This window comes from Branchiostoma lanceolatum, chromosome 2 (assembly GCF_035083965.1).
Source record: "Branchiostoma lanceolatum isolate klBraLanc5 chromosome 2, klBraLanc5.hap2, whole genome shotgun sequence".
In the NCBI taxonomy this organism is placed as follows: Eukaryota; Metazoa; Chordata; class Leptocardii; order Amphioxiformes; family Branchiostomatidae; genus Branchiostoma; species Branchiostoma lanceolatum.
In genome coordinates this window covers 12,375,904-12,398,180 of record NC_089723.1, presented here as the reverse complement: position 1 = coordinate 12,398,180, position 22,277 = coordinate 12,375,904, and the positions used below count along the sequence as shown (strand labels likewise).

Sequence of the window (22,277 nt, the reverse complement as noted above, 5' to 3'; positions counted from 1 at the left end):
TACATAATTGATAAACACTGATAGATGTGAAACTACTTTGCAAGCATGTATTGTGATCTTTTACCAGTAGGACTAGTAGGAGACAGATTTTCCCCACCTCTGGTAAGCTGGCACAATGTTATATTGAGTCCCATAGCTATCTTTGACCCAGCACTTTTTCTCTGCCTTGTCTTACGATCAATGGCTGTTATGTCCGTCCCCTATAATCAATAAAGATGTCTTATATCCGCATGGGCAGGTCACAAGTTGTCTCCTAACTGTGTTACTATTGATCCTTTCTGTCGGTTTAAGTGGATTTGCAGCCACATTGTTGGGGTGATGGATGATGATATGTGATTAACTGACATGCAAGGGGAAATTGATGTGTGAGATGTGACCTGGGCAACACACGACAGAGTCTAAACTGGAACGTTACGCTGTTATTCACACCAAATTGATGTTGGGACACAGACTTGCTGGCCCGTGAAGGCTGTTCATGTGCATGAATTGAGACGTGTACTGAACTGCACCATTGCCAACATATTTTGCAGCGAAATGCGTTAAGTGAAAATGGTCGTTGATGTTCAACTTTGGCTACTTCGTTACATATAAATTGGCAATTAAAAGTAAGTTCATGAATAAATTCATCCCCATACATGTACCTGAACAAACGAAATTTGGCTAACAGTCACTCAAGCGTAATAAACAGAGATGTCAACAAATAATACCTTGCAATGTACTCAATTTTCAAGTACAGAATCTTTCTAGCTACTGTTTGAAATCTCTATTAATAATGCTAGTTTACCTAAATCAGATGCATTTTTCTGTAAGAGTTAATTGACACCAATGGTAAAACAATAAAGTTAACCATCATTCCTTTCTGTTTCATGCCGACATTATTGACTGCCCTTGTCACTGATGCTATACATATTTTCTCTAATCCTGTTAATACAAAATATTGCAATTTTAAATGGCGACATTTTTGTGGGGGGTAACCATATTCTGCAAGTCTTTGAAGCTTGCAATTCAGGCCATTGAGAATCTGATACAAAGATTTGTATCAGCAAGGAGGCTAACCTCCAAACATTGAACCTACAATTTGATTTCTACAGGGCTATTCAAAGATAAACTTGTAAAACTTCGTGTCCCAGCGCTTTCCTCACGAAATACAACACCACATTGACTCATTTCTGTGCCGGGGCTGGTCGGCTGCATGAACACCCATGGTATATGCAAATCTTGCATGACATATCACCATGCGCATCTCTGATTGCTTATTGCTAAAGCTGGTGGAGTTTCACTTCAGATGACACACACTCTGATTGGTAGAACTGTACACGGAACATTGCATCGCAGCGCTGGCAGGGCAGCAAACGTGCAACTTTGTTTAAAAATGCTACACTTGTAAACTCCAGAAAACACCGTTTTATCAAACTAGTAGATAGCGATATTCTAATTAAGCAATGTATAATTCAAAGAATCTTTTGGGAAAACATACATGTATATGCAGATTTACATGTTGTATGATGCCTTTGGCATAATTTTGTCATTCAGTGAAGCCGGAAGTGTGCGAAGTGCAGCATGGGTTTACTACGTTACCCTGCTAATTAAGCGTTTTATATGTCAAAACAAAAATAAAACTCCTGCTAAAGAGAACCCTGAATATTTCAGATCCCAGCTATTATGTTTTTGATAAAATATTTGTGGATATGCACAATGTCCCTGTATCTCCAGCCGTGTGCTACCATTGGAATTGGCCCGCGCTCACCAGTCACAGAGGGTAAAAAAAATTAAATTTTGCGTAACTAAATTTGTGAAGCACATTGCTGGTATTGATCAAGTTAACGTAAGACTGAGTGGAAGAAGTGTTGCTATGCTGCCTTGTCTTCCAGACCCATCAGTCAGGGAGACCACCATCATGGTTCAAGATTGTGTAAAAACAAGAGGTATTGACAAGTAAAATTCAAACAAATTGATCCTGCCAAGTACTAGTGCTACCACACTCAATGCAGCAGACAGAAAACTGATACAAAATCTAAGATTGACTTTGACCTCTCCAGTTCATTGATCTCCTTTGATAAAGACTGCAATCACTGCAAGCACACTTACTTACAAATGTATTCCCTAGGTTACACATCTGTTGTCCTCCATTATCCTTTGATGTTGTTACAGAAAGACAGCCTGATTTGGTGTAAGTATGTGGTGCTCAAGATGAGGTTGACGTTGGCATTAATTGAGTAGGGTTTAAATAGATGTTGACTGTTACATGGCAGGCTTGCACTGCTTTATTTCAAGCATTTAAAATGGGGTACAAGCAGGGTGGGAACAAGGTAGAGTTTGAGCTTATAGAAGCTCAAAATTTCTTACAAGTTATGTTGCTTTACACAAATTCTAGTGTTTGGTCACAAGCGACAGCCTAAGATGATGACATCAAGTTGGTATTGAATGATGTATAATGCAATGGACAATGTGCTATTTCTTACACGTATGTCCTGCAGTAATACAATCAAGTATATTGTGACAACATGCTGCAGATTTGTGAAAAGGGAAGCAATGCATAAACTGGTATTTGATACAATGCACAACAATCTAAAAATGCCTCTAGTAGTATATCCAAGTAGGCATTTGTACTGTTGCATGAACGCTGTGAATTAACAACATAGTATACATACACATGTACAATCATGTATTTTGATGTGCATACTATTACTAGAACTGGCAAAGAAGATGGACTAAGGCCAACAGGAAAGCTGTTTTCAGCTAAGAAAATCCTATTACTGGATTCTTTCTGTATATATTCCTTAACTGTCATTTATTCTTGCAGCAACAAGTGCATGTAGTCAATAGCCGAGCAGTTACTTACTAGGCTAGCAGAGAAGGGATTGAGAGGTCATGGGTTCAATTCCTCAGACATTCCTGGCTAGATGTCGTTCAGAGTGGGTACCTGACTTAGGTTTGGGAGGTAAAACTATAAGTGAGTGGCTCTGCCTTCGAATGCCTTGAAATCAAGATACAGTGGATTAACAACCAACCTCACCTACATGTACCGCCTCAAAAAGGCTTTGGGACCTCAACTTCCTGTCCTTCGTGCTGTCCTGCTGTCTGTCCTTCCGATAGTTTATACACCTCCAGCTTTACATGCATGTACTTCATTTGTGGTCAGAAACAGAAGCTATTGTAACATTGATAGCTTTTGAAGTAAAGAACAAGTGATGTAGGTTTGGGCCCCCAGCAGCTTATTCTGGAACTGCAGACAAAGTCAGAATTGACTTTAACCTCAGCTGGTAAGGTTTACTAAAAACCAAATATTTGGATCAACTTTGATTTCTGAGTTGTGGGAAATACATTGTACATGTATGTAGGGCATTAGTGGAATGGACAGGCACAATGAAAATGATGAAACAGGAATTTTGTGATACACCAACCCAAATGTCACCACAGGAGCCACAAGGTCAATAGACTAACCTGTTTAAGGTAAATACAACATTATGATTTTCACCAAATGGAAATAAGGCAATGCTCAGGCGAAGGCCATCAAAAAAAGTTAGGCAGCATTCTTAGACAAGTTAATAAAGTATTCTTTATCATCCAACTGTTATTGACCATTACGTCGATAGTGATTGTACATGTATGGGAGGTACCGGGCAAGTCACAGGGCGTGTCGGCACCATATAGACTCAGGCCTGCTAAAGGCCGCCAAAGGCCAATGTCTCAGGCCGCACATACTAAGAATGTTGACACCACTAGAAACCTCGCTTATCCCCTAAATTGAGAAAATCTTACGGATATCTTAAAATATAAACCCTCTGAAAATATAAATGGTGTCTATCGTTGCTCCAAAATACAATATTTTTGACATGTTTTCGGTATCATTTTAAAGATCGTTATCCAAGCTATGCAATATGCTACTTGTTTTACTGTCACCATGCATGATGGTGCCGCCGCCATGTTTCGAGGGCAAAACATGCTATTGTTTGCCAATAGATTTCTGCTGTTTTACAGATTTTGTGGCCTCAAAACACATATCACAAAGGAAAGTTATATAATTGTTGTTTTTACATGTAACATGCATGTCTTTTAATCTAAATTAATTAAAATGATTCTTCCACCGTGCTGCCAATAGTGGTCAGGAATCCTTCCCTGGGCACTCTACTTTAGTTTACCATCAATATGTAAGCAGAGACTGTTCAAGTTATTTATATGAAAATGGTATTTTGAAATGTCAGTGTCGGGTCTTATTTCCCCCTAATAACAATGTTTGTAGCGGCATAGCAAGATCGACTGATATGTTACCAGTTCTGCCAGGATTTCACAAAGGCTCTCATAGCGGCAAGGAAATCAACACTGAAAAATAGCAGATTACAAGAAAAAATACTGGGAAAATATGGGCAGAAAAAATTAACTTTCAATTCTAGAGGGATGTCTTATGACCAGGTTAGCAAAGCCCCCATTTAAAAATGATAATAGATAAATGTATCGTCTAAAATAAGAACATACCAGGCGGATTTTGAGGCGAAAATAATAAACGTACCAGTTCATTTATTTGAGAGGTGAGGGTACATACATGACATTTTATGTATGTTGTATTTCTCACAACTCAGAAATCAAAGTTGATCAAAATACTGGCTTTTTAGTAAATCTTACCAGGTTAGTCAATTCTGACTTTGACTATGTCCAAGAGATCTCTAATGGGGGATTTATGATTTGTTAGTGTTCGACGGATGTCGCTCAAGCCCCGTCCCATTTCAACAAAAAATATAGTCCACTTAGTGAGAATCACTGCAGCTATAAATGTACTTCTGCAAACTTAACAAGGTTATGTCGTACTGGGATTTGCTGCTCTGAAGAAAGGATATCTCAAAAAGTTATAAAAATAGCTGTACATGTTGAGAGAGAATGCCATTAAAAGAAGATTGGCGATGTTCAGGATCATTCATCAGATTCTTTTCAAACATTCAAAATTTTTGTCTTTGCTTCTTGGGATAAACTTTAAGCTATAAATAAATTTGATTGAATATATGTTCTACTACTCACGTTGCCTTTCCCTTTAGTTTGGCCAGTTTCTTCAGCCTCTCTTCTTCCTCCTTCTTCTTCTGTTCTGCCATCCGCTTTTCAATCTCCTTCTTCTTCAGCTCAATGAGCCTCTCCTGTTGAGACAGGCTCTGTGCCCTGCTCATGCGATCCTGGGTGGCTTGTTGGTACCCCCCGCTGTGCCCCGGCTGCATCGGTGTGTACTGGCCCTGTCCTCCTCCTCCATATGAGCCTCGGTGAGCCATGCTTCTCCCACCACTGCCCACTGTGTGATCTGAGAGAGAAATATCATCAACTCACCCATATGTATAAGCCTACCTCTGTCTGTGATAGGCCTGTAAGGCAGCCAATAGGAGACCAATACTGGGGATGATCACTGTCAACAGGGGAATACCACTGTGACTATTCACCATCTGCGTATGCATGGCACATGTACATTGTATATGGTAATGTTCTCCTTGAGGCCTTTAGCCAGTTTTACAACCTTGTGTTCAAAAGATAAAAATATACAGGTAGTTAAGGTAGGTATATAACCATTTGCCATCATCTATTCTTAGACGAATGTGCAACTGACAACAGTTGTGTCCTGTAGACTAGTACTCTGTCCAGTTGTTTTCCAAAGATTGTTTCTTCATGTAAATTACCACACAAAAAACAACATTTTTGTTGATCAAATTTACTCTCTATTTATGTTAGTCCATTAACAAGTCTAGCTCTCCTGATAAGGCCACACCATTTTAATTTCTTGGTTAACGGAACTTAGAAAAAATGCTAGGTTGGAAAATCAACAGGAAAACAGAATCTCAGAGGAAAGTTTGTACTTTGGTGCACACAATTTCAGGGAGTGAACAGGGTCAGGTGCAAGTTTTCACCCCAGCCTTCTGTTTTCATGATTCTTTTTGTTGCTAAAACAAATAAAAAAAGTGACAGTCTGTTAACCAAGAAATTGAACTGGTGTGGCCTAATTGACATTCTGATTGAAAGGCTTATGGAAAAGGGGTCTAATATACTAATATCCATGGAGGGGTCAACCACTTAGAGCATTCTTTAATAATCTTGCAAACTTGAACAACACCCGTCAATCTTTGGAACTCTTGCTCTGGACACAAACTCATGGTCACTCAAGGGTCCAGCCGCTCCGGCGATCCTGAGGGACCTACATTGACCAACTTGCTGGGGACGTGGGGGTGGCTGCTGCTGACCTAGAGCATTTAATGGCGTACCCTGTTGTCTGGAGACTGAGACAGAGTAGCCTTAGTCCGGGCAATCCCTCCGACATAATGATGATTATTCAAGTTACAGGCAGTTACAGGCAGTAACTTCTAACATCTGCTTGGAGTCCGTATTGGGGCCCAGGTCCCCAGACTACAGACAGCACCAAGTGGTGTCAAACTGCCAGACAATGGACAACACATAACCCAACATCTGCTTGGAGAAAACCTAAGCAGCCCTGACCCACAAAAGCAAACCATATCAATGACCTGTTCCACAATGCCATCATTATAGGGGTATTTTCTGAAATAATACATGACCTAAAAAAACTGCTATTGTGTACAAGAAACGTGAATCATCTCGCTCCTGGAGTAAAAAGGCAGATTTGTTGGGAATGAGTATGATGTGCATAGGTGGTAATGGAGCCCGGGTTACAATACCTTCAGCACCAAGGACAGAGAAATTACTGACTCCGTTTTTTCTAACTAAAGAAAGGCAACAAGCAAAAAGGAATAAGGAGTGAGTATAAACTATTAGCTGATAAAAGGAACCCCAGTTATACTGACGTCAGCATTGAGGAGAGGGCAATTAGAATTACTGATAATATTTTGAAAAGAGAAAATAAAAATTGCTGATTATATTCTTATACTCTCTTGACCAGCTGCTGCAGCTTAACATGAGAGTACCATTTCCACCAATCTAGTACAACTAGATAAAAAAGGCAGTCAAAACTGGAAACCCCTCTAGCTGAGATGCTTGCCTTGCTAAAGTAGAATTCCCTCTGACAAGAATGTTTCACGAGTTCAAAAACATAAAATAAGTCTACAAAATGGCATAAAAGAACACCATGAAGGACAGAAACTGCTACCACCTGACAATAACTCAATAAGCTTTATTCCAACCAAAGAGCACCACAGTACAGGATTATTGATCCAATACACTTCAAGTTCAGCTATGAAATGCCCCTGAGTCATAGTAATGAATACATACCAAGCTGGACCTTTCAATAGTGAAAACAGTATCAGGACAATACTGTGCTTCAATTAGACATAGTGTAAACCTGACATTTAGAATACCTGGTAACCACTTGTGTTATATCATATACGAATAATATTAGATCAGAACCGTTTTATCAATAACAGTTCATCTGGAAATCAAAATGTCCAATGGTATTGCTTTTTTTTAATAACAAGGCAAACATGAAATTTGTCAGATTTACTTTCATATATTTGCTACCCCTTGCCTAACAATCTTCCTCTTCAGTACCAAGGACAGATACATTAACTTGGCACAAAAAGTTTAGAAATTTGATTAACCATTTCTGCGTTGTTACTTTATGAAATGTATATAGAAGCATGTGTCATTGGACAGCCTGTTTATTATCTTCACAATGATACCAAATTTATCAATCACAAATGCAAACACCAGAGCCGACAATGCATGTGAGTTGCAAAACAAGCATGCTGGACAACACTGCAAACCTGCCAACAGTGTCTGACTTGACTTGACTTTATTTATATCCACAATTCCACATTAAGCTGAAGAATTTGGGCCACAAACGAACTCGTTATGTAGTTCTGGGACCCCCTCGGAGACCCTCCAAAATCAAACAATTTATGGTTAAAGATTACTGAAATTGCCATGGCTACCCTGATGATTCTAATAAAGATAGGGACATAAGTTTTATATTTCTATGTAGCATGGTTTCCGGAGTTTCATAGACCAAAAGTTCAAGATCAAGCATTGAAGGGTTTACTCTAGGGGATTATCAGTACCAATAAAAGCAGAATTTTCATCTCGCTAAATTTTTGTCATTTTTAAGGGGCTTTTTCTCCGATCATCGGCAAAATTGATGAATGGTTTTACCTTTGCTGGAGAGAGAAACATCTACTGAGTCAAAAACAAGCGTCGTTTAATTGGGCCACTCATAACGCATAACTGGGGGGTCTTTATGGGGATTTCTGGACTTAATAATAAATCAGGTAATCACGTCTCACTACAGTGTAAGCTGTGGCTATTTTTGTGTCACTGTGTGAAAACCATGGATAGATGCCAAGAAATAATAACATTAATTAGACATACTAATTAGGGCTCTACATGGGGGTTATAAGGACACTTGAAAAGGAATTAAGCTGTTTGATACATTTTATTGCTGCTCTCTATGATGTCAATTACTAAACCATTATGGACTTTTACTATGAGGTACATAATAAAAGAGGGCTCTGCATGGGGGTTATAGGACTCAGCAGCACACAGCAACAGCTTTGACATTGATTTTAAGGAGTTGTGTTAACGGAACTATTGAAAACAGGATTTCAATTTCTTCTTCTTTTGGTCCTTTTGTAACGGGCTTTTCACCCTTAACCAGTGGCTATTGCAAACAAGCCTTTGCTAGATAAGAGAAGCATTAAAAGAATATATTCTAGTCATTGCACAATTCAATCACAAAGGTTACAGCAGTATACAGCTTGAAGTCTGTTAAACAGAACTACAACGCTAATCACTGTACACACACTCAAAGAACATATCCCAGTTGATATCTTAGAGCAGAGGCAGATACAAACTGTACTGTAAGACAATGATAATGTATTCACAGAGATATCATATCATCAACCAAAATCAAGTTTCCAAACTATTTGTGCCAAGTTTAGAAGCACCAGCCAAAGAAAACATACATGTACATGTAGTCCATCTTTTTCATGTTGTATTCAGCACCAGGGACAAGTCCAACGCTTATAGCATCTGTATTCATAACAACAGACACGTCCTGCACCCGTGATCCTCCGATATGCATAATCAGCACCAGGGTTTATCTTTACATTCAATATATTTTACAACCAACTGAATAAAACACTAGATCTTTTCTTCACTTGAGAGGCTTTCTTTAAAGGTTACATTAGAATTCAACTGTAAGGAAAAGATCAGCTTGCTTCATTGCCCCACAATGTATCAATGTGGTGATGTCCTATAAAGGAGTTAGTATATGTTACTTCTATCAGCTAATGCTTATCAGCCCATCACAGCAGGTTACAAAAGCCAATATCTTGCTTCCTGCAAGGATAGAGATAATACATTTCCAGACAAAGCAGCTAGAATCTTTAATCTGCGGGATTGTATATGGCCATCTTTCATAAAACCTTTGCATTGCCAGAGGCAGAATTTATACCGTTGACAAATGCTTGTGTGATTATTGAAACATGGTGCAACGTACACTAGTCCCTGGGGGTACATAACAGCAGCAAAGGTGCATACGAGATAACGGATGCAAAGCGAATCTGATTCCTCATGAAAAATTTTCTCATCTATCACAAGTGCGATGATTTAAGTAAGCAGATATCTTGCTAAGATCCTGAAAATAATTTGTACCTGTAACCATTGCAGAGAGGCTCACAATATAGGTGAAGATTATATAGGCATCTTCACTGGATTAGGAGAAGAAAATGAAACCATCTGTATCAGAGGTTAACAGGTACTGAATGTACTGCAGGTATTGTACTACTTTTAAGACGAAAGCAAATCATTCATTAAAGATGATGGGGGAGACAAGAGTTTACTGTTGTCAATATCATATAAAGACTAGTTTACTAACACTAACAGCCCACCTCAACTTTGCCTGTGGTTCTGAATTTATCAAGATTACTTTTGCCAAGAAGGTTATGTTTTACTGAGCATGTGTGTGTGTGTGTGTGTGTGTGTGTGTGTGTGTGTGTGTGTGTGTGTGTATGTGTAGGTGTCTGTGTTGGAACACTATAACTCGAGAATGTCGGTAGGTTTTTATCAAATCTCGAAATGCTTAGATTTTGGGCCCCCCAATATTCATGATTAATGAGGAATGTCCGCTATATTTTGGGAGGTCACGGTTCAAACCCTGGGTCATACGAAAGATTTTTAAAATGATATTGCTTGCTCAGCTTTGCACAAATAAGATATGGAAGTTTCAAGAACAAACACAACAATCAGTGAGCTACCATGCACCCTGCTACTCTCATCTCCCAAATAAACGTACCCCCCGGAATAAACATACCCCCTGGACAAATTTTCAAAATCTAATAAACATACCCCCCGGAATAAACGTACCCCCCCGAAAATTACCAAATTGACACGTTAACTGTGTCCATGCTACTTCTGTCTTAGGGAAAGACAGGTAGGTTCTTTTTATTTACATATTCTATATAAGTATGTAAATAATGAACCAAATACATGTGTGTAACTGTAGATATCTTATTCAAATTATAATCATTTTCTCCACTTTTGGAAAAATTGGGCATAGGTTCCCCGCGGGGGCCAACGGTGCTTCAAATTCAACAAGTGAAAATGTACATGATACATGTATTTTCTACTTGGAACTTGAACCAAGTGAAAATTGTTGTATAAACTGGCATATCATTAATATGATTAAAACGAAAGTAGTTGCCAAACTTCTCAGTTCACTTGCATGGGCAATGTTCATCTTGTACAAATGTATCAACATTTAGAACTTGAACAGAAAATTACCATATCCTGAATATCCGATGAAAATACAAGTATTACGAATTTGTAAAAGCCATGTAGAAAAGGTTGAACTATGCCATGTATGATGTTACTAGTACTTTTTTCTTGCTCAACTTTCCATTTATCATGTATGCATTGCATATAGAAACATGGATTAATTTTGTAAACATTACTAGAAGTATATGCTTTCCACAAAATCACATTATTATAATGAACATTATCATATATTCTCCTTGATTGTGTTGTTGCAATACAAGTCATTTCAAATCCAAAAATTACCCTTGATGTATGCAGAAAAAATCTTTCATTGTGAGAAACGTAGTTGTCAACAAACTCATTGTTTAGATGTGAGAAATCTCAGGCTTGTTCTATTTTGTGCTCTCTCTTTCTGATTAAAAGTTCCTCGGTTACATCTAAAATATTGCCACAAACCACAGGGTTCTCATGTTACACATCAAAGCGCGAGTCAGACGGAGCGGCACCGAACACAGGAACACAGACAGTAAGGGGCGGGGCTAACAGAGAGCTACATGAAGTTCTGAGAATACTCAGCCAATTTGTTTTGTAGGGGAGTGATTTTTGTCAAAACATCGTAGGTGATAATTACTGAAAATAGATTGCAAATTAGTGTTGTTTATCAACTATTAAGTGGGAATTCACTTTGTTGAAATATCACACATTTCTGACAAAGACAAAAGAGTTTTATTGGAAGATCAAAAACACCTGTTTCCCCTTGGTAGAAGTGAGCTCTTCCGTCCGTGGGAAACCTCTAGTGGCGTGCGTTACTGTACTGTGGCGATTTTCCAAGGGCTGAATTTTCATGTTTGTGGTAGGAACCGTAGGATTTAAATGTTTTTGTAGATTTTAAAAGTATTATTCAGTTTTTAATGCTAAGACACTGTTATAATGTGGTGTTATTTTCATATTCTAAAAGTTTTGAGGAAAGGCTGTATTTCACGTGAGTAGACTTTACATGCGACTCAATCGTAACTTTCAAGCATTCACGGTGTTGATTACGTTGTTCTTTTGGCAATGTTTTTGTCTTTTTCGAGCGCAAATTTTGCGATCTCTATAAGAATTAAGATGGTCTAGAACGAAAAAAAGACTGTCAATGTTGTTTATATGAAAAATAGATTTCAAAACTTAAGTGTGGCGTCTTATTTTGTCTGAGATAACAACATTTACTTTGTAGCGAGATCGACTGACATGTTAGTACCGCCAGGATTTCACAAATGCCGGGTCATAGCAGCAGGGAAATCAACGCCGCTAGGCCGAAAAATAGCAAATTATGAGCAAAAATGTCGGGGAAATATGGGCAGGAAAACCCAACCTTTCGATTTTGATGGGATCCCTGGTTAGCAAAACTCTGATTTTCAAAAAATTAATAAACGTACTGTCCAAAATAAGAACGTACTGGGTGGATTTTGAGGCTGAAAAAAATAAACGTACCGGTACGTTTATTTGGGAGATGAGAGTACATAAACTGTGTGAACCAAGGGCTATAGAGATGGGCATGGCCCTATACATGTACACCAAAAGGTTTGAAAAGGAGTTCTGTGTGATGGTACATTGTGTTTTTACAATTCTACTCCAATAAGATACATCAATCTTTTATGTCTATGTCGAGTCATAAAGGGTATAGGAGAGTCCTTGTATCTATTACTAGTAGTTTTGCACTTGATTGTTCTGAGTTTGTTAGAGTTTCTAGTAGTCATCCTATTTTTCTCACCAAATCTCAGTGGGAACATTTCTGGGGCAAGAGTTTTTGCGAGCTTCCTGCACAAGTCCACACGTCTTTCTTGAAGTGACTTGGAGCCTGTGTCAGTCAGGACCGTTTGGTAGTCAGTGTACTGAGCCCAAAGGATTGTTTTAAAATGCCCTCGTTTGAACTCCCTCCAGTCTGAGTTTGGGTTAGTCCTGGGTGCCATACCGGAATGCAATATTCCAGCGCCGGTCTCATATAGGCCATGTAGATTTGCAGTACCGTATTTTCTTGATTAAAGTGAGCACCCCAATTAAAGTACGCACCCCTGATTTGGGGCTAGCTCCAGCTGCAGACAAATTTGCAGAACTGAAACGTAAAGTCAAAAACCCCAAATAACATACGCACCCCTTCTCCACTGATCTTGAACACATTTTGAACAGGATGAATTCAAATTTATGGTGTTCCTTCTATAATCTCCAGGTCATTTTTCTTATATCAGGGACTTGTACATAATGCCATTCCTAAGATTCATAAAAGATTCTCTTGTTTACTCCGCCAGCATTGTCTCCGCAAACTTGAGGATTGCCTACAACAAGTTACAAATTGGCAGGTATTGAGCCATGTATTGTTTCACCGCAGCTGGGTTCCTGCTTTGATTAGTAAGCAAGGGTTTGAGTTTGAGGTCCTTTTCCAATTTGTCCTGGCAATAACCTCAAATTAAGTACGCACCCTGACTTAAGCAATGATTTGTGGTGCCTAATTTGAATTTTGAAATGTTTAAAAAGTGCGTACTTTATTCGAGACAATACGGTAAGTCACTGCCTGGTAAATGTGCTTCAGTTTGCATAGCATTACAAGGCGTCCACTTGCTCTGACGATCATCTTGTTCACATGCATGTTCCATATCAAGTTGTTTCAGAGCCAGACCCCCAACAGGCATATGCATGTGACTAGGGGTGGATACCGGTTCAGCTGGACCGGTTTGGACCGGAAAAACATGCAAGAACCGGGTCAAAAAAACTGAAAGTCGTGAACTGGTTTTTTGGACCAGGAAGTCGGGACAAAGTAGAAAGTATTAGAATACTTAGACATCTCCTCAGTTCCCTGGCCACAGAAGGGGAAAAATATCCTTGAATCAAACTACGAGGGGTGATCAATAAGTCCTCGGCCTCACTCAGAAATAAGGTGCACAACTCAAATTTTGGGGCATAATTATGTAGTATGACATCTTTTAGCAATATCCACCAAACTTCAAATCATTGTGATCATTTATACTTTACAGACGACACCCAGTATCATTGGGTGAGGTAGAAGAATAAAAACATGGACAACTGAGCTGTGACTTGAGGTGTGCGGGCCGACTTCTTCTGCGGAAAGTCAGATACCCACTTCTATTTAGTTGAAATAAGAAGGGAATCTTTATCAAACATTTTGACAATGTCTTCGAAGATTTAATGCCGATTCATGGCATAAAGAACTCGACCCATACATCTCTGACCACAGTGCACCCTTATTTCGTCACTTACCTAATAGTTTTCAAATGGACGTCGACTAAAAATTATCGGCCACAATGATTTGAAGTTTGGTGGATATTGCTAAAAGATGTCGCACTACATAAGTATGCCCCGAAATTAGAGTTGTGGACCTTATTTTCAGGTGAGGCCGAGGATTTATTGATCACCCCTCGTAGATTAGCCTGAAATAAGTCCATATTCATCTCTTTCTATAACTGTTGGTTCAGTTTTACGTCGATACTGAAACGTGCTACGAAAAAAAACATTAAAAGTTACCACACAGCTACGAGGTTGGTGTCGAGTATTATTTTAGTGGATCCGGCATCATGTATCCCCATAAATTTTCACTCCAAATGTAAGAATCAGCACTCAAACAAATTAAATATGGGGCAATCAACATTTTTTCTTTCTTGTACAAGTGTATTCAGACGCATTAAGGTCACAGACCACAGTATTAATGGGCGACCCCCATGGACAATAGTAGTTCGGGTATGAAGTAGTGCGTCGCATTCCTTGAAAAGGCCATAGTTTTTCTTCTGTGCACGTTAGCGAGGCTGAAACTATGGTGAATGGTAGAGGTATACGTCAGTTTTGAGACAGTACGAGTTTGATTACGATGTTTGTTCGGTCGGGTTGGATTCGCGCCTGGATATTGTTACCGCCCGACTACTGTAAGTCGCCTGCAGTACGATGACCTTTGCTGGGGGTCATATCAAAGTGGCTTTTAAAAGAGAACGAGCCGGCAAATTCAACCTCATTTTGCAGATATTTTGTAGATTGAACCTTGCAGTGAAACATGTAAAAATCTGGCACCCTAATTGTGCACCTTTCTTTAAATTTTCAAGCGTCGAAGCTTCTCACCTTGGGATCCTTAACTATATAAATCCCTATAGGAGAAATACTGTGGTCTGCAACCTTAACCTCCTTGATTGAACCGAGAAATCCTCTAGCGGCAGCAGCGGCGGCCATCTTGCTTACAACCTGCTCACTAGAGGGAGCTGCTAGGAGCTAACTATCAAGATATTTTTTCTTCCCTATCTTATTGAATATATTTCGAACTCTGGATATTTTATTTACCGCAACTAATTATGTTTTGATGAAATAAAAAGTCTTGTAAGTCTGCTTGTTAGTCACTGACAAAAAGGGCATTGAAAGTAAGTGGAACATTCAAATACATATTGCTTTGATATTACCTAAGTATACTAAGATATCAACTAGACAGGATCAGGTTTAGGTTCAGGGCCGGACCTGAACCTAATCCTCTGGACCTGAACCTGGACTCAAACCTGATCGAGCCGAACCGGTATCCACCCCTACATGTGACGCATACCACCTCCAGTTGTGTCTACTCAATAAAGAGGACTGGTGGTGGTGGGGGCACTTCATGAAGCAAACAGCTGCAGACATGGTTATACATTTGTCTGAGTTGAGCAACATGTGATTGTTCTTAGACTGAGTGATTGAAAGAGCGTTGATGATGTCGTGGTATAGCTGCGTGACTCGGCCGACGTTAAGTCATCTATGTACATGTGTATTACATATAAATCATAAATACATTTCGCTTACTGTCCAAGGGAAGATCCGGCACAACAAAAGTTAGATTACAGCACCTGTACTAGACTGATCTAGTTATGACATTCTGTCCTAATCTCACATGCAGAACAAATATAATACTTAACTGCTCTGAATTGTTCCATTTTGGAAATTGAGAACAATTACATGTACATCCTTCCAGCAGTGCTCTTGATGTGTCCATTGACTGATTGCTTCCTTTAGGCTAAGGTAAAATTAAATCATACCCTGACGAGCTGGTGAAATAAAGATGAGGAAAAGCAATAAATCTTGAGTCTTTTAGGATCTGATCACCAGATTTCTCCCTTTCTGATAAAACCAGACAGACTTGGTGAGGCTTTGCCTTCAGGGACATGAAAATTTCAGATATACATGTACATGTAGCAGGACTAGGAGGCAACATGTAGTATACAGCTAGTGAACGGAGCTCTAAAAAAGAATCTTTAAGTTTAAACAGTCTAATTGTTTCAGGGCTCTCCCCAGTGATTAAGAACAAGGTTGGGCTGTAATTCTGGGGAAGGTGAAACTTGGCCCAATACATGAAATTGCCAATTGTACTGAATTTGAACATAGTATGTAGTACCACAAAATTTGACTATTGACATCAGAAGACGGTGGCATAGCACCATCATTCCAGTGTCATTGCTTAATTACAGCCCCAATAATCATAGTTCATTGGTTATGCAGCTTTGTCTGGCTAAACTTAGTTGCCACCATGGTAAAGAGCTATATTTTGTATTAATTAAGGTCTCATTCATGTGTTACTCCGCGTGTATACTCTAAAAGGTTAAGTTCGGCAGCCGCAGACGAGGTCGGACGTGCACAGCCTGGCATTGTGGGTGATGGGGTCGTGCGCTTACAGCTGGAAAGTGCCTTTTTTTTGGTGTACAATGTAGGTAAGTGTAGTTTGTAATTGCTATAAAAAGAGAATGATTGTAGTGAAACTGCTGGCAATTTTACATGATCTAGGGTAAATAAATGTTCTCAACATAAAATGAATAACATTGGTGCATTTTCTATAGCTTCATTAAGAATGCGCTCATGTAGAACACATATTATAATACATAATCACAAATTATCACATGACATAATAGCATGACTGCTTGACAGGTGTACATGTAACACTGTAACATGAGGTGTTTTGACAGTATTTTCTCTACAAGTACTGGAAGGCAGAGCCAATTTATCTCCTTCCATAGTCTCTAACCTCCCCGAAGTCAGGTACCCATTTACACCTGAGTGGAGTGAGGAAAGTTGCCTTCTTCAGAGGCACAACTTCTAGCCAGGTATCAAACCTGTACCCTCTCAATCCACTAGCCATTAATTAAGCCATGTACATGTAGGGATGAGGTAAGAGTCCCCAACTCCAGTTTTAAAATAAACAAAATGCCTTCAACAGTGTATAGAATCCTCAATCTCATCAAGTTAGTGGTAACATGACTTTGTTTTCAACTTGCAAGGTCACTCTCTGCCACATGACCATCAAACCATCAAACTTAATGCATAATCTTGTCAATCATGGTTGTCACCTTAAATTCACCACAAATATGTAGCCACTGATCAAACTCTGGAATATGCGCCTACAAAGTCAAACCATGCTAGACTGAACACATCAGATGATTTACCTGCTGACAGCTGCTAGAGATTAACCTGACATTGGCCAAGAAGGTGGTCAAGGGCACAACAATCTAATTTACAAATGTACTATTATGTAGCTATAGGAACCAGAATCAAAAGCACAAGGTGCACATCATACAAGGAGAAGCAATCGACTACTAGTACAGGTCATTCTGATGATTCAAAGCTACAAGTACAAACTTCTTGAAATTCACAATTCTACTCATCTTAGCAGCATAACTTGATTGATTCCACCGTTAAATGTAAAGAAAGGTACATATTGTGTAAAGCAGTCATCCTCAATAGAGGTGAACAATGATGCTTAGAAATAGCAATTTGATGCATGTGGCAAACCATCAGCATAACTCGAGCATAGCTCCACCTAACATTTGCAAGTCACAAGTACAGTAGAATCCAGCTATTTGCATTACTGTTAAAAGCATACTTCGGGGATATGCATAAAATTCTGAAAACCCAAACCATTTTCCATTCACTCCATTATAGATAAGATGGCATAATTGCATTAGCCATTTTCACATACTCCTGCTATTTGCATAAAATAATGCCAATGGCAACAGGAAAAACCGGTTGAACATGTCAAAGTCACTAACTTTTATGGATTGTATGCAAATGTCATTCAAATGTAAATCCAGTATGGGAAGTTTCTATGGTAAGACAACACCATAGGAACTCTAACTGTCTTTTGTGTTTTGAAAAAGCTGTTGCGACTCCATTGTCATTTGCTGTGATAGGATACAGAAGAATAGAATTGCCAATTTTTTGCTAAGTTTGCCATCCTTTGCATTCAACATGTGTAAATAAACTGATGATATGCTTATGAATTCAATATGTTACAATTTGTATAACCTGGGAGTGAGTGAATTTGACACAAGGTGTGTGTGTTTCCTTCAAGTGCCATCCTGGTAACCACTACAACCCCCTCCCCCCTCGGTGCCGCTCATTTTGTCCCCTAGGGTTAATGGACTACTCCTTATTATTGCATAAGATACTCTGACAAATCAGTTATGCAAATAAGCGGATTCTACTGTATATTAAGTACAACCCTTAACATGACACATCTAGCATACTCAGAGGCAAGAATGTTGTTTGCAGCAGAGCCATTACAATACAAGAATGACTTTTACCTGACCAACTTAAGTAAAAGCTGTGTTAAAATTGAAATTCCTTGCGTGCATATGATCGGGGAATTATTACTTTTTCACCTTTTTAATGCCTTTCTTGCAGGCTATATATTCCCCTCCCTATACCCTGTATAGGGTACAGGGGGAATATATCATTTTTGTTGGCGTGTTCTTCCTCTTCTTCTTTCTTCTACCAAAAACCAAGTAGATGTCGGATGGTAGCTCTATCAATCCAGAAACTTATAGTATTTCCCTTACGGTACATGCTATGTGTCATATTGGAGGTGTAGGTACATGTAGGTCAAAAACTTATATTTCCCTTCCGGTAAATGCTACCGTAAATGGTAGAGCTGTGAACCGGTACACTGTACACTGTACAAGTACATTCTATTTTCAATAGAATGTACTTTATACTACTGTGGAACTGATTTGCATAATTTATGCAGAAACTTATATTTCCCTTACGGTAAATGCTACTGATGTCATATTAGAGGTGTAGGTAGCTTTAGGAAAGGTGAATACGACGGAATGTGTGTTATGTTAATAAGGACCTCATTTGCATAATTTATGCCGAAATTTCATAATTCCCTAAGGCCATGTTGATCTTATTGTATGGATGACAAGCTCTGGGGACCCCAAAACTGATGCGAGTGTGCAAATGGAAATAAAGTGGCAAAATAAAAAAGTTGCCTACAATGTACATGGTCAGGAAGGACGAATAAAACGTAACACACAGAGTATGGTATACTGAAATATAGACTATTCATTTTTGTTCTTTCAAAATCTTCTTTGACTTTGGAATTGACTTTGGCATTCAACGATATTAGTATCCATTTTCTGGAACATTTTTTTTCAATTCACAGCATGTATTTTCTCTTTTTGCAGATGCTTTTGAAAATCTACAGTATGGTGGAAAACCTTTAATCATTATCTGGAAACGGATGAAATTGATGCGTGTGCAGATGTCGTCCATATAAATTATAATCAAATCATCATGGCCTTACGATAAATGCTAAGGATGTCATAATAGTGGAGTAGGTAGCTTTGATAGGTGAATAAAACGGAATGAACTTTATGCTAATGAGGGCCTCATTTGCATAACTTATGCAGAAAATTCATATTTCTCTTATGGTAAATGCTTCGGACATCATATCGGAGGTGTATGTAGATTTATGAAAGGTGAATACAACGGAATGTGTGTTAATTGCTTATGAGAACCTCATTTGCATAATTTATGTAGAAACTTCATATTTCCCTTATGGTAAATGCTAGGAATGTCACTGGAGGTGTAGGTAGCTTTAGAAAAGGTGAGAATCCAATTTGCATAATCTATGCAGCGACTTCATTTTTCCTTTGTGGTTGATGGGAAGGGAATATCCTGCATCTTCTCAAAAATGTTGTCTTTCTAGTTACATTTAAATTACGTATACCTGCTGTCAACCATAAAACAAGCCGACTGCAGGTGAAAATCTTCTCCTTACATTTTGGGACCGGCTACTTTTGTGTAAATTTTCGTTTGCTGACTTGGAATGTTAAATGATGGGGATTTCACTCTTTCAGCATTTCGAAGTTTAGTAAATATGGACAATTGTCAGACATAAATCACCAAATAAGGGCCTCATTTATCTAATTCATGAGGAAATAAAATAATCAAATACAGGATACTACTAGGAAATGCTACAACAGCTTTCTTTGCTAAGATAAGCCTTTCATACATGAACAACTTGTGCTATTTGGGTAGAAAAGATAATCAACTGACAGAAATCATCCAAATGAGGCCCTTACTTGCATAATACATGGAAACATTTATGATAGTGCACTCGAAAAGGCTAGCATCAATCAGCGAAGGTATGAGGTTGTGGAACTCAGGTTCAATCTGCATTTTAAAAAGCAGTTTCAGTGAGTAATCTTCTGCGACATTGAAAAAGCTGACAATGGGGTGGCAGAAATGTCAAACAGTGGAAGCTACAGCTCTGGACAGTGATTTTCTAGGGGTGATGCACTTGTACATTGTAGTTGTTCATTTATCTATTTTCATTAATTATTTATACAGGGAAAAATACACCCAGGTAACAAGCCTGTTTTACAATGTAGGTATCCCTGATAATACCAAGTTAGGTGTAATACATGCATAAAAACACTGTCAGTGTTAATTCAAGTTTTTGCTAGTTGCATGTAACTCACACAGAATCAGATAGTATACTAACATTAAAAGTAAGTTTGCAGCAACATATGATGTAGAATATAAAGTAACATACATGTAGTTTCCAAAGGCGTATGCACTGCTGTAAACTTTGTTTTCCATGTGCCTATTGATCAAAGCATTTTTTAGCTACATGTACAAACATATTTTCACACATCTTTGATATCTACTGTCTGTAGTTGTTATATTTCCCTCCCTATACCCTGAACGGGGTATAGGGGAAATATATTGTTTTTGTTGGTGTATAATACAATGTAATTATTCTTTCGTTCTTCTTCTGTCATGCTTGAACACCTCTTTCAGTCACTTTCACATACATGTAGCATAAAATACTCAAGAAGACAATGTCATTAACAGATCATGTTTGGTCTGTGGGTAGGTTGATTGAACTAATTAGTCAGAGTCAAACCTAATTTGCATAATCAATGAAGAAAAGGTATATTTGGTGGGAAAATGGAGGAGAAGGTCAAGGACCACCCGTGAAATCGTCAGGACCAGATGATGATGAGCACTGGAAAAATGATCAAAAGCCATATGCATATCTCCTTGATGGTGAATTCTAGAAATTCCATACTCATATATATATAGTCATAATATTGGTACCTTATTAACAGATTTTTCGCAGAGCCTATGGGATCTTCTGCAGAACACCCCTGCAAAATACCAGTTTCTGCGGAAATATGCCGCTTTTCAATGGTTTCAAAAACGCTCCAGTGCTGAAAACACTTCTGAAATCAGCAGTTTTCCTGTGCTGTGGATTTTCAGCACTCATTTTCCAGTGCTGAATTATCTGCTAATTAGTGCTGAATTAGCAGATAAATTATTGCTGGTAAATCCAGTGTGGGAGGCGTGACTTTTTGAATGACCTTTGACATGACCCGCCGCTGCTCCATCTCGCTTTCAGCAATAGTACCTAGTGCTGAACTCCACTCAGCACTGGAAAACAATCACTGAGACACTGGAAAATGAGCGTTGAGACAAGTTTCAGCTGTAGAATTCCAGTGCTGAAGCTCCTTCAGAGCCATTCAGGAAAACCAGTCCTGCACTTTCTTCAGTACTGGAAAACCAGACTGAGTGGCTATGGAAAACCAGTGCTGCAGAGGCCGATTCGTCCGTTGATTCAGCACTGGAAATTATACCATTGTGGAAAGCGTGACTTTTCTTTATTTGCGTAACTGATCATTTAGTCTGCAACGTTACATGCGGCACAGGAAACACGCGCAACAGATGAAGACAAGTGCAGAGCTGGCCCTCTTTCTGCCCCCCTCCCACAATAATATTGTAAACAACAGGTCACTTCAGTCAAAGAAAATTCGAATAATTTGGACAGGTTATCTTACAACAACAACATCTTACAAAAATTCTTAACGAGAATCTAACAACCTTGGCGCACATCCCAGAATATATTATAACGTTGTAATACAGCAGCTGAGCAACAAAAAACATACACTGAATACAGTTTCCGACCAAATTATCGAAACATACCGCGTCGTAGTGAGTAAACAGTATCAGTTCAAATAAAAGACGTACCTCAAATGGTGTTCTGTGTTGTTATTATGAACTGGTGACCAACAAAACCCTCGCTGAATCCAAACTCTTGAGTGAATAGATAAAAGTTTCGTCAAAATTCCGCGCAAGATGATGCGAAGAACAACACGATCACTCGGCCACCTTCGTCAGCTGCATGCTGGACTGTGGGTAAGCTTTGCTTGCTCGGTTTTTAAACCGGGGAAAGCAAGCGTAGTGGATACCTAACACATGTACAATTCTCAGTCTTCAATAATTCATAAAATTGTAAAATATCGATGATA

At 38.8% G+C, this 22,277-nt stretch overlaps 1 protein-coding gene across 3 annotated transcripts in view; it reads right to left on the bottom strand.

Annotated features, from left to right (window-relative positions):
- Positions 1-22,252, bottom strand: part of LOC136427485 (SURP and G-patch domain-containing protein 1-like) — a 96,934-nt gene extending 74,682 nt beyond the window's left edge. For 2 of the 3 annotated variants that reach the window (XM_066416365.1, XM_066416367.1), the window contains exons 1-2: positions 21,997-22,252; positions 5,014-5,284 (exon numbers count right to left, since the gene is read on the bottom strand). In XM_066416365.1, the coding sequence (XP_066272462.1) occupies positions 5,014-5,255 (242 nt within the window). In that variant the 5' untranslated portion in view covers positions 5,256-5,284; positions 21,997-22,252. The remainder of the gene's footprint in view (positions 1-5,013; positions 5,285-21,996) is intronic. The other variant, XM_066416366.1, reaches the window with a different exon arrangement.
- Positions 22,253-22,277: the final 25 nt, after the last annotated feature.